General features: G+C 41.1%; 1 protein-coding gene across 1 annotated transcript; it reads right to left on the bottom strand.

The window, feature by feature from the left end:
- Positions 1–2520: 2520 nt before the first annotated feature.
- LOC143293203 (small ribosomal subunit protein eS26-like) lies at positions 2521–7166 on the bottom strand. The gene is made up of 4 exons (XM_076604108.1): positions 7024–7166; positions 4650–4827; positions 3239–3372; positions 2521–2628 (listed from the first exon to the last, which is right to left on the bottom strand). The coding sequence occupies exons 1-4, from the start codon at positions 7024–7026 to the stop codon at positions 2569–2571; spliced, it is 375 nt and encodes a 124-aa protein (XP_076460223.1). The 5' UTR covers positions 7027–7166; the 3' UTR covers positions 2521–2568.
- Positions 7167–12601: the final 5435 nt, after the last annotated feature.

Genomic DNA, 12601 nt, shown 5'->3' with positions numbered 1-12601 from the left:
CTTCAAGACACTTGTGATACGCTGAAAAAAAAAATCCAAGCTTTTTATGTATTGTGTATAATTTCAAAATGTAATGTTTGAGATGAGAAAGATCAGTTTAAAGTGAATCAAGTCCCCTAGCATTAATTACAGAGTAATTTCCCTTCTTTACTATCTGCACCAAAACGTTTGCAAAATTAATAAAACTTCCATGCTTAGCAAAAGAAGTTCCTGTTTGAACAAAAAATGATAATAATGACTGCTCTTGTTGGGTCAGAATATCAGATCAAAGTGCCAAGTTTAGAGAATACAAAAAAATATAACAGTAAATGCAGTTTGCATATAATTAGGCTTCATTTTTTATTTTTTTGTGCCCATCCCAGAGGTGCAATATTGTTTTAAACAAGATGACTGGAAAGAACTGAATTTTTCCTAGTTTTATGCCACATTTGGTGTCAACTGACAAAGTATTTGCAGAGAAAATGCCAATGTTAAAGTTTACCACGGACACACACACAAATTGAACACCGGGTTAAAACCTACTCACTTTGTTTACACAAGTGAGTCAAAAACATGGAAGCATACCAAACAAAAGCAGTTGTAGTCAGTGATTAAAGGGATGAGATGCAGAAATACTGAAACCTTACAGGAATATTTCTTTAGTTTTTTTCACTTTTATCATAGCTTTGCTCAGAGAACAATGGCACCTTTGAAAATCTGGATCACCTACTTGTTCCGCCATGATTGTTATCTTTGTGTATAAAATGTCCAGTGTTGAGTGGAATTGTGTATCTGAATTCAGTTTAGTGCCATGACAGTGTGTGGAAAAATCCTGTGATGTTACAGGAGCCAGCAGTGAACTGATTGTAGTTCTATACATAATTAAACAATCCGCAGCTGGCAGTCAAGCTCAAGATAGTTGCAAATTTTCCTTGTCACTTCACACAGACATCTTTCACTTGTGTAAAGTATGGACATCTCACAACCAGTGTAACACTGGCTGGTCTATGTGATCTTCAAATGGGTCACATTACTGGAAACCATGGCATTACAGCCACAGAGCCAGTGCATTCATACCCACTAATCCAGTGTCAAAGGGCCAGTCAAAGAACATGGGGCCCAATTCTCCCCTTCCGCCCTTTTAACCTTCCCAAACCAAGTCAGGTACCCATTCACAACTGGGTTGAGTGAGGAAAATCACTTTAGTGCCTTTCCAAAGGACACAACACCATGCTAAAACAGGGACCTCAAACACTGATCAAAAATCTAATGCCAAATCATCTTGCCACGGCACCCCCCTGAGCAATCATAGTGTTAAAATAACTTTTCAATAAGGAAAATATGAGAACTATTCTTTTCAAGAGTTTGGAATACATGACTGAAATAACATAAGCATAAATTTTTCCTTATTCCAGGATATATTTTTCAACATACACTGTTATTTGTAACAAAGGGTTGGTATCTCTCTGCCTCACTCATATTCCAAATTTTTTCAATTGATTATACAGCACCTATCCTCAGTAGGAGACCAAGCTCTAAGCGCTTTACAAACACAGGGTCATTTGCACAAAAGCCTGCCTACCTGGGAAGAGCCGACTGATGGCTACTGCTGGGAGCTCATCATTCATTTCCTGTATCATTCAGTCGGGTTTCAGTCATTCACATTCAGACATGTAACATTTTACGTGTATGACTTCTTTATTTACTCCGCCATGTAGGCAGCCATACAGTTTTCCGGGGTGTGCATGCTGGGTATGTACGTTCTCGTTTCCATATCCACTGAACGCGACATGAATAACAAGACCTTTTAACATGTGTATTTGATCTTCTGTGTGCGTATACACGTGAAGTGGGTTCAGGCACTAGCAGGTCTGCACATGTTGACCTGGGAGATGGGAAAAATTTTCACCCTTTACCCAACAGGCGCGGTTACTGAGACTCGAACTCGAGACCCTCAGATTGAAAGTCCAACGCTTTAACCATTCAGATATCACGCCCGTTAATTATTAAATAAAGAATATTATCTTATTTCAGTTTAACATTTTGTTTAGGAAGTGTATTTTTCAATTCTTTTATTTTTGTAGTTGTAGGTTTGTGCTTAATGTACTTCTAAGACCCCAAACCTTTTGCAGTGATCGGTTTCACCATTCTATTACTATTAGATAAATGAATAATGAAAACAGCATCAGAACCTTATCAACCTGACCCCTCCTCCACCCCCCAAATCAACAGACTATCCCAGCAGTCCTCACCATCTTTTTTCTTCTCCAGCCAGTTCAAACCAAAGGAAAACATTGCTAGAACAGACTGCAGGAGATTCCCATATTCCAGTTTTTCTTTTTATCGTTTGGTCAAGTCTTGGAATTTATTTCACTTTTCTTCTGAAGTTTTTACACTTCTTACTCAGTACTTTCGCATTTCGCTTTTGTTCAAATTGTTCTGAGAGGCACATTCCACCACTTGCTCGGATTCTTATTAACTCAACAATGACAAAACACAAACCAATCACTCTCACACAATGCACAAAGATGCACAACTAGATTATGACATCAACCCCAATTTATTACTTCTAACAACATGACTGTGATGTTAACGCGGTCCAGCACCTCCTTGTCCTCCCTGGCCACCCGCACGTGGGCCTTGTCCTTCCTGCACACACATACATGAAATACCCTGTACATTTCTGAAGGAAAATGTCAGTGACAATCACAGATTTTACAAGTGTTTGTCACGACAGGTTTTAAAACTAATCCAACATCAAAGCTACAGGTAATAAGGTGGGGATCTGAAGGCCGCATTAACACCTCCAACCCCAACCCCCTCCAGTTCAATTCTTCCATATGAAGTAACGAGCAGAGACCCCTTTGTACTGGTACAAATCTAGAAAGGAAGGCATTTAGTTCTATTATTCCAAACACAACTCACCTGAATGAACACACACACAAAATAGGCTTACATGCTAATTTCTAAATCCCAAAAAGCTAAGAGAACAGAATTCAGTGTGTAAAAAAAGAAAAAAGAAAAAGAAAAAGGGGGGAGAGCTTTTGGTGGATGCCGACACTGAACAGCCATGCTAGTAACGTGCTAGTGTGTGCATGTGTCTGACAAATACCACATCAACTATAATGTAATGTAAAATACTGAGGAAAAAACAACAAAAAACACAAAGGAAAGTAATCTACTGATAAAACCACTGATGAAATGGAGAGTTTTGTGGTTCATTTCACATGTACTTAAAAAAAGTCACAAACACACATACCCTGACTGGGCGGAAGCGGATGGGTGGAGTGCGGTCTTTCCTGGCTTCACGTGATCGGTTACGAACTACCTTGGAGTGGATGGCGCAGCTCACACAGTAGAGCAGTTTGGCATACAGCTTGGGAAGAGCATATACTGCAATGACAATAAAGAAAGGCATCAGATCACTTGTCAGTCAATACAGTTTCAGTTTCTCAAGGAGTCACTGCATTCAGACAAATCCAAACTCTAAACCACATCTGCTAGGCAGATGCCTGACAGCAGTATAATCCAACGAGCTTGTCAGGCCTTGAGTGCACACTTAAATATTTGTGTACCTGTCTTGAGTGGATTTTTATTGAGAAAAAACCCAACAACAAAAACAAAAAACCCCGTCAGAGAACAACACTCTTGTTGTCATTGGTTCTTTTTCAGTACGCCAAGTGTGTGCTGCAAACGGGACCTTGGTTTATCGTCTCATCCAAGACACTCAGTTTGATTTTCCAGTCATACTTGGGAGAAAGGGCGAGAGCGGGATTCGAACCCACACCCTTACAGACTCTCTTTATAGGCAGCTGAATGTTTTAACCATCCTGCCACCTTCTTCCTCAATACACAGTGCGTTTACTACTTATTGCATCCACTGGACGGGCATCTGTCATCACTGATAACTTTCCTCAAGCTTCTCGAAGTGGAACAACACATACTTGAGAAAAGTGAAAACAAAACCAATTGCGTTCCTGAAAAAACATGAGAACAGCAGTTTAAAAAAAGAAGAAAAAGGCATAATATGGTCAGGCTCTCCTTAGTCTTTGGTAGCAACAGGTGACAGTCCCAATTCATACAGAAGCTGTTCTGATACAAAACAGAAGTTGCAACTAATGGGAACAGAAAATAACTATCTGGGAACCCTGCACAACATTACACAACACTGTTGCCAAGACACCACTTTCACTGCAATGAGCAAGATTTTACTCATGGTTGACAATCTACCCACTCCCTCCCAGATGAAAAAAAAAGAAGCCAAAACAACACAAAAAATCCTGAGAAAAAAAGCCCCAAAGCAACAACTATATCCTAACTCTCATGGATACAAATTATAATTCCTTTTAAATATTTCCTTTGCCATTTCTCTTTTTCATGATATGGCAGATGTTATTCACACAATTCTACCACTTCAAGTAAAGACACTGACCCCTCCCCCATCCCAAAGAAAACAAACTCGGCTAATGGACAATGGTGGACTAAGCTTCAGCTTGTAAGCAAAAACAATCAGAACAAATGTAAAAATGGCAGAATTCTCAGGAATAAAACTTACAGCAAAGGCTAGATAAAAGAACAATAAGCATTGTATATCATTATTTCAGTAACATCACCTGGCAGAATGAATTGTGTGAAATATTCCAAGAGGGATGTGTGCACATAGCACTAACCTTCATAGACACTGGCATCAGAGATGTCTCTCACAGCCGCAGCTTCGACGATGTTCCTGATGACAAACTTCTTGATGGCCTTGTCCTTGGGCACACAGCGTGCGCAGTTAGTGCAACGCACAAATTTCACATGTCCACGCCCCTTCTTGGACCGCCCGTTATTTCTCCGTTTCTGCGTCTGAGAGAAGGAAAAGCCACTCATTAACAAATTCAGGGATGCAAGCATAAGACCTTCACAAGCCTGAAATTTGCCCAGTTGAAAGCCTGTAAGTACTCTGTGGACTCACTAAAATAGTGAATCCTGTCTGAACACTGTAAACATATTATTTTCTCAACACAGTGGTGTGGGGGAAAATAACTGTGAATTCAGTGAAAATGAAATCGAGAAAGAACTTTCAAAGATTTTTAAAATTTTAATTTTAAATAACCCTTTTACCTAGGTTAAAGAGCTGGCAAGTGAACTTGTGACAGGCACTTTATCTGGGCACTTAATTTATGATTTCATATGACTGCAGTATCCAGCATTGAGGTACGACCATGGCAGAACAGATTTAGGCATTTCATTTTCAGTCACTTTCAATGTCAACATAGTGCCTTCACTGTATTTCACAATGGTGCATCCACAGTGAGGGATGAGGATATTGATTTCTGCTATTTTCAGCACTGCTTATTCAGATAAAATATTCTAGCATTCTGAAGCTTGGCAAAGCATGTTTCATTTATGCAGCAGCCAGCAGGTACCTCAGAACTCATTTAATCAACAACTGAATGAAACAACCAAAAAAATTTCAAGAGTAAGAAACCACCGAGATGGATGATTTGAAAAGTGATCAGTAAGGGGGGTGCAGATGAGCATCAGAACAATATTAAAGAAGAGCCGTTATTACCACAGCACTGAACATATATCAAGCATAAAAATGATGGTAACTTCCAGCAAAATCTTCAGCATTAACTTCTTTGCTTGATTTTTTTAATGACAATTTTAGTGCATTTTGCAAAACACACTATTGAGAAATTACATGTGTGTTTTCCATGGTTTATCCATCCTTCTAATCATGTATAACTGAATCCAATGCAATGCTCTCGTGGCATGATAAACCAGGAATATCTACATGTCAATGGAAGGTGAATCTCCCACTTCTTTACTTTATAAAATAGCCTGAAATGATAAAAACAGCCAAAATCATGGTGTCATAATTGGACTCTAACTTCAGACAAATGCATAAATTTTGGGGGGATGAGTACTTCTTCTTCCCATTAATGTTCAGCGGTCATAACTTTGACCATTACTAACATTTTCCGTTACACGACCAATATCGAATTGCCGATGACTCTGTTGTGGGCTTTTTTTATGCATGCTGGGTATTTTCGTACCTCCATAACCCACCGAACACTGACATGAGTTACAGGATCTTTAACGTGCATATTTTATCTTCCGTGTGTGTATACACACGAAGAGGGTTCAGGCACTAGCAGGTCTGCACATATGTTGACCTGGGAGATTGGAAAAATCTCCACCCTTGACCCACCAGGCTTTGTTACCGTGATTCGAACCCAGGACCCTCAGACTGAAAGTCCAACGCTTAAACCACTCGGCTATTGTGCCCGTCACTTTTGTCTGAGTAGTGTATTTGTGTTACTCTTTTTGTCACAACAGATTTCTGTCATGTGTGAAATTCGGGCTGCTCTCTCCAGGGAGAGCACGTTGGTACACTGAGAGCACCAACCTTTTTTTCTGCCTGCAACTTTGTTTTCCTATAGAAATGGATTTTTCTACAGAATTTTCCAGGGACAACCTTTTTGTTCCCATGGGTTCTTTTAAGTGCACTAAATGCACGCTGCACACGGGACCTCGGCTTATCGTCTCATCAAAATGACTAGCGTCCAAACCACCACTCAAGGTCCTGTGGAGGGGGGTGGGGGATTGGGGGGCCTGGGAGGAAATACTCGCGACTGCCAGTGTGATTCGAACCAGTGCGCTCAGATTCTCTCGCTTCCGAAGCGGACGCGTAACCTCTTGGCCAACACATCATTACAATGTTATTCTCACTTCAATCAAGTTCGAATGGCCTGAACATGACTGTACTCACAGTATATGACTGACATTTATTTTATTTTATTTTTTTTTACTAATAGAGAAACGCTACTTGTAGTACTAGTGCACATGTTTCGAATGGCCACGTGATAGTTCATCTAGCCTGGGTGAACGCTTTGGTTCTCATAATGTGCAATAAAATAGCAGTACTAGCCAATCATGAAAAGTATGTATGAATGCGTCTTATACTTATGAATTCGTTAAAAAAATCAATTTATTCACAAAGCCTACAAAACACCAAAAACTTTTATGAAAACTTGAACAAAATTCAAGACCCACCATGCTGACTCCGTTTCCGGCAATAAAGGAAGTACACAAATAAAGGATGTTGGGAAACCGGAAAATGTCAGAATCGTTTCTTCGAGATTTGTAAATAAATTGTAACCATAAAACTAAAATTGTTACACAACCAGTGTAACATGCATTTAGATTTCAAATACTACAAAGTATCAATTTAAATCAGCCTCAAATGCGGTTTTGACACAGCCACGGTTTTTTTCTCGAGATGTCTCCCGTGAGGTTCGTTTTGGCGCGATGCGTCTTTTCATCCAAACTTACCCAAGCAAACACACACACAAACACACACACACACACACACACACACTTTCCGGATGAATTCTACTTGTATGCGTAAATGGTTTATTTCCATCGAAAGTAGCGATCAGTAATGAACAAACACTTTTCTCCTTTCAAGACCAGGACTGAGGCCTGGCTTCGAGCCTCAGGCTCAGCTACAGGATATGGGTTTGTTTGTCAGTTTTTGTTTGTTTTGTTTTGGTGTGTGTGTGTGTGTGTGTGTGTGTGTGTGTGTTGTTGTTGTTGTTGTTGTTGCGGTTTTTAATATACTGACTGCTGTGTGGGAACCGGGTCAGTCCCCTCACTGGCTGAACTAGGGGGCTTCACGGTCGTACACAGACATCGGTCTCATAGAGCGCACCCCCGTATTGTGGATTGTTGCCCTGTACACAGATTACCACAGGAGTTACACGGCAGACCGTGGCATGATTCCACCTCTTTCCTCCTTCCGCTTACTATCCACAAGCACGCCGGCACAGACTGGATTTATATCGATATTTTATACGACGATCTGCTCGTCAGTCAGACTGGACGCTGACAGATCAGTCTCTTAACAAAGGGTCTGTGAAGGGATGCTGAGAATCAGACTGAGTGGCTGAAAAGCAAAGGAGAGAGCTGAGGGATGCTGGTGATAGACGGAAATGGTTCTGGATTCTCCCGTCGTAGTGTCCGACGGATGAGTCCGGCCGGCTGAGGTAGACAGGTCATCTACTGATGTGGGTCCTCATGTGGGAATGAAGACCAATTCTTGAGGCACAATGTATTTGTATTTGTATTTCTTTCAGTTTATCACAACAGATTTCTCTGTGTGAAATTCAGGCTGCTCTCCCCAGGGAGAGCGCGTCGCGGCTATACAATAGCGCCACCTCTTTTCTTTTTTTCTTTTTTTTGTATTTTTTCCTGCGTGCAGTTTCCGGCATTTGTTTTTCCTATCGAAGTGGATTTTTCTACAGAATTTTGCCAGGAACAACCCTTTTGTTGCCGTGGGATCTTTTACGACGGTGCGCTAAGTGCATGCTGCACACGGGACCTCAGTTTATCGTCTCATCCGAATTACTAGCGTCCAGACGATCACTCAAGGTCTAGTGCAGGGGGAAAAAATATCGGTGGCTGAGCCGTAATTAGAACCAGCGCGTTCAGATTCCCTTGCTTCCTAGGCGGACGCGTTACCTCTAGGCCATCACTCCACATGTCGTCCACAGACACTGCATGGAATGGAGTCCTGCAAGGATGGGCCCTGCCGGTTTCCTCCGATTCCTCTTTTCCTGGAAGGCGGCTGCTCTGTTGCGCTCGAATGTCTTTGTGCCCTGGGTACACCGTTGCTTCCACTGCCGGTCGTGTTCTTACAAGGGTGACATCGTCCCAGGAAGCAGCATCGATGTTGCAGTTTCTGAGGTTGGCCTTCAAGGTGTCTTTGTATCTCAGTCTTGAGAGGCCCTCCTTGGTCACGTTGTTCTTTCTCCAGTTGTCCACAGAGCAGCACCTTTGGAATTCTACTGTTCTCCATACGGACAATGTGTCTTGCACACCGGAGCTGGCATCTTTGACTATGATGAGTATACACTCAATGCTGGATAGGCCACATTTCCGTCGTCAGGACCTGTAAGTTGAACATTCTGTCTTGTTATTTAATCATTGCGGATCTTGCGCAAACATCGTTGATGGAACTATTCGAGCTCTGTGCTGGATGTGTCGGCGGTATGTGGTGCAAGTCTCACAACAGTAGAGAAGAGCACTCAGAACCACAGCTCAGAACACGGCCGGCGACCTTTGTGTGCAATTTGATGCCGTGGTCTTGCCACAGTCTCTTTGAGAGTCTGCCAAAGGCAGAACTGGCCAACATCACTTCAGTCTGCATAAGTCCTTGGCTTCGAATGCACTGAATGGCAGAGGTGGTGGAAAGTTAGTGAGGTATGACAAAATGAATATTTTCAAAGACAAATACCAATACATTAAACCAGCTGTGTCTATAAACATAACTTCATTTCCCCCAAGGTCTAAGCGCGTTGGGTTACGCTGCTGGTCAGACATTTGCTCAGCAGATGTGTTGTAGCGTATATGGATTTGTCCGAACGCAGTGACGCTTTCATGAGTAACTGAACTCAACTAAATTGAGTAAACATTGCTATGTTCTGTGACCAAGCGCACTATGCTTGCTCCAACACTATTCACGCACAAGCCACAGCAGACGACAGTTTTCCCTCATAACCCGCGCACAGAATATGTGACGTAACTCTGCTTACATCATTTTGTCCTGGCCAGACCACCTGCTCACTGCTCGACCAGTGTCGCGTCGCGATACGTCATTGGCTGAGAAGAAACTTGTGTTTCTGTTCCACAGTATTTAATTAATAGCTCTTTTGTCAGATCAGTAAACTACTAGTATTATATACTGGCAGAATCGTCTTAATTCCATCTTTAAACCTATTCCATTTATGTTCGCCTACGTGAAACAGATTTAACGCAGTTTGTAATTTTCAGCGACGAGCTCGTTAAAACTGACCCTGTTCAGGTGACTTAAATTAAGATTATAAATTCATCTTAAATAATCAACACTTCATTTTACACTCATTATAAAGTAGGCGTTGAGCTCTTTCTTTTGCAACTTATCCGACGTAAATCGGTTCAGGAATCATTTAGAAATCTATCACTGAACACCTTTAAACAAACACAATTGTCATCGGATTCTCCGTGATTAGTGACGATCTGCTTGCAAGCACACGTGACGCACTTTGCGGTCCGCTAAACTTGCATAAATTGGCACAGTGAATGATGAGTGGTCATTTCATACCTGGTCAGTCATCTGACCAGAGCCTGCTCTCTCTCTCTTGCTGTGTCGCGGGCAGTGTGTCGTGTGTGTCCCCACAACAGCTGACACCTCGCTACGTATCGCTGTAAGTACTAGTGTGTAGAATGTGTTGATTTGTAAATTGTATTATTTGACACAGTACTTGTGTTTATATGAGTATGTTCAGTTATTGCTTTGTTCAGTTAATTCTTTGTTCAGTTATGGCTTTGACAAGTTAGTCACAGATCGGCTATGACTGATCTAAATAATTGCCATGTCGTCATCTGCATGGAGCAGTGTTCCATTTGATTCTTAACGTCACAGTCAGTGACGTCTCTCGACACAGATAGTTTGTTCCAGAATGTTCTAGTGAGTGCGTAAAGTTCATTCACCACTTAATGGTTAAGCCATGATGGTTCTTCATTTAATATCTGGTCTATCAGTTTGCCAGTATTATATCTAATCCACTGATTCATTTGAGTCACTTTGACACAGTATAAGTTTTACCTAGTCTATACTGTCAGTGTACTTTCACCAAGTCAGCATCGCTTCAATCACTTTAACCGCACTATTTAAATGTATTAGAAATGTCATTTGATGTCAGCGTTTGGTCTTCACACATATGCATTATGTTGTTGCTTATCCCAAACCCGAGTGATAGTCTTTCCATGTAATATGTATACATGTGCTTTATTATTCACTTCTGCCGACACATTGTACTTATGACATTTGTTTGTGTCATTTCAGGCACTGTCTTCTTCTCTTTTTATCTTCTCTTCTCTTCTATTCTCTTCTCTTAGGTTTTCTTCTCATCTAATATTGTAAATAAAAAATAGAAAAACCCATTTGTGACTGGCCTCTATATGTTCCTGGCCTGTGCATGGGATCTTGTCTTTCATTCAATCAATCAATTAGTTAAGTCTTTTGTGCCGTACCCCTATTAGAACCACTCGGTACTCGGCTACAGTTCTATGAAAGCATTGTAGAAAAGCTCAATACAAAATCATATTGAAATTATTAATCAGATTTTCATTTGTTGATTCAGAATAGAATAGAATAGAATGTCTTTATTACCAAGTGTACCGGGGTCACAAGGAATATTGGGGGTGGGGGGGTGGGGGGGGGGGGTATAGTACACAAAAAGGTACAAACATAAATAGAAAATCATACACAAATACAGATACAGTAGAATTCAGGATACATACATGTTTGCATCAGTTTGACAAGGAACAGTATATGACACCAAATGTAACAGCTCAAATGCCGAGTTTTGTATTTCAATCACGTAGCATAGTTTCTTAATCATTTATACGGCTTAGTCATAGTTTCTTCATAGCCATGCTAAGTATTGTAGTATCCTATGATAAAATGGATATTACAATATCCTAAAATTTGGCACGATTTGCTGTGTGGATTTTCAGACAAAAGTAACTCAGTCAGCCAGTCAATCCAAAAGTCACCAGTCGGACAGCTCGTCATTAAGTCTGTCAGATTTTCGTTCGTTCTTCGTTAATATGATGCATTATTTTGCACTTAACTAGCTGTTTGGTTGATCACTTGTTTATTTTTGTTTTGTTTTGTTTTTGTGTTTGTTTTCGTTTTTGTTTTTGTCAATTTTTTTCAGTTGATTTAACAGATTACTGTATAATCGTGGGCATGATATAAAGCGTCTTGGTAGATTGGGTAATATTTGTTATGAGAGAGTCCGAAAGGCCAAGAAAAACAAGAACGGTATCTTCAAGTTATTATGAACCTGGCAGTCCGAAAGGCCAAGATAAATAAGAACGATATCTTCAAGTTATTACTGATGAACCTGGCACGAAGTTGAGATTCAGTATCCATGAAAGCACAGTTTTTATCAAGGTTGAAAATCTATTTTATTCTGGCACTATTCTCTTGACTATCTCTAACTAGATTGTATGTGACTTACTACCAAAGTATATACTGACATTAATGTAACTGTTTTGACTCCCGTTCATCAGAAGGACTGAAGCCTGACAAGGTTGCTGTCATGAATATGTATACGGAGCAGCAAAAACTCAAAGCCGCCACGACGTCGTCGCAACGGCGACCTTCCACAACATCAAGCATTCAGTCTCACTGACGAAAGTTCTCTGTCATCTTTTCATGGGATATGTATGTCAAGTTTACTGCACTGGGTCCAAACCAGACAGTCACCCGAGGAGCAGCAGAGTATTAAATGGAAATTGTCTCGGGGAAACGAGACAGGAAGTAGACCAATCAGCATGCCAAGAGGCCAGCTTGCAAGATTCCCCGCTACTGTTCACTCACAACTCCGACAGCGGGCCAGAAGTCACCGGCTCTGCAGCGCCTCATCGTGTCAGGAGGTCACAGGTCTAGACGAATTACTGGCCCTGCAGCTGACACGAATTTGGATGAGGTGAAAGGCGGGTGCAATTCTGTGATGTTTTATTGGACCAATCAATAACTAATGATCTCTGCACAACACAGTTTCCTCCTTCCCCTCTCAGC

The sequence above is a fragment of the Babylonia areolata genome, chromosome 1, assembly GCF_041734735.1.
Source record: "Babylonia areolata isolate BAREFJ2019XMU chromosome 1, ASM4173473v1, whole genome shotgun sequence".
Classification (NCBI taxonomy): domain Eukaryota; kingdom Metazoa; phylum Mollusca; class Gastropoda; order Neogastropoda; family Buccinidae; genus Babylonia; species Babylonia areolata.
Note: the sequence above shows the minus strand (reverse complement) of the source record. Positions and strands in the feature narration are given on the sequence as shown.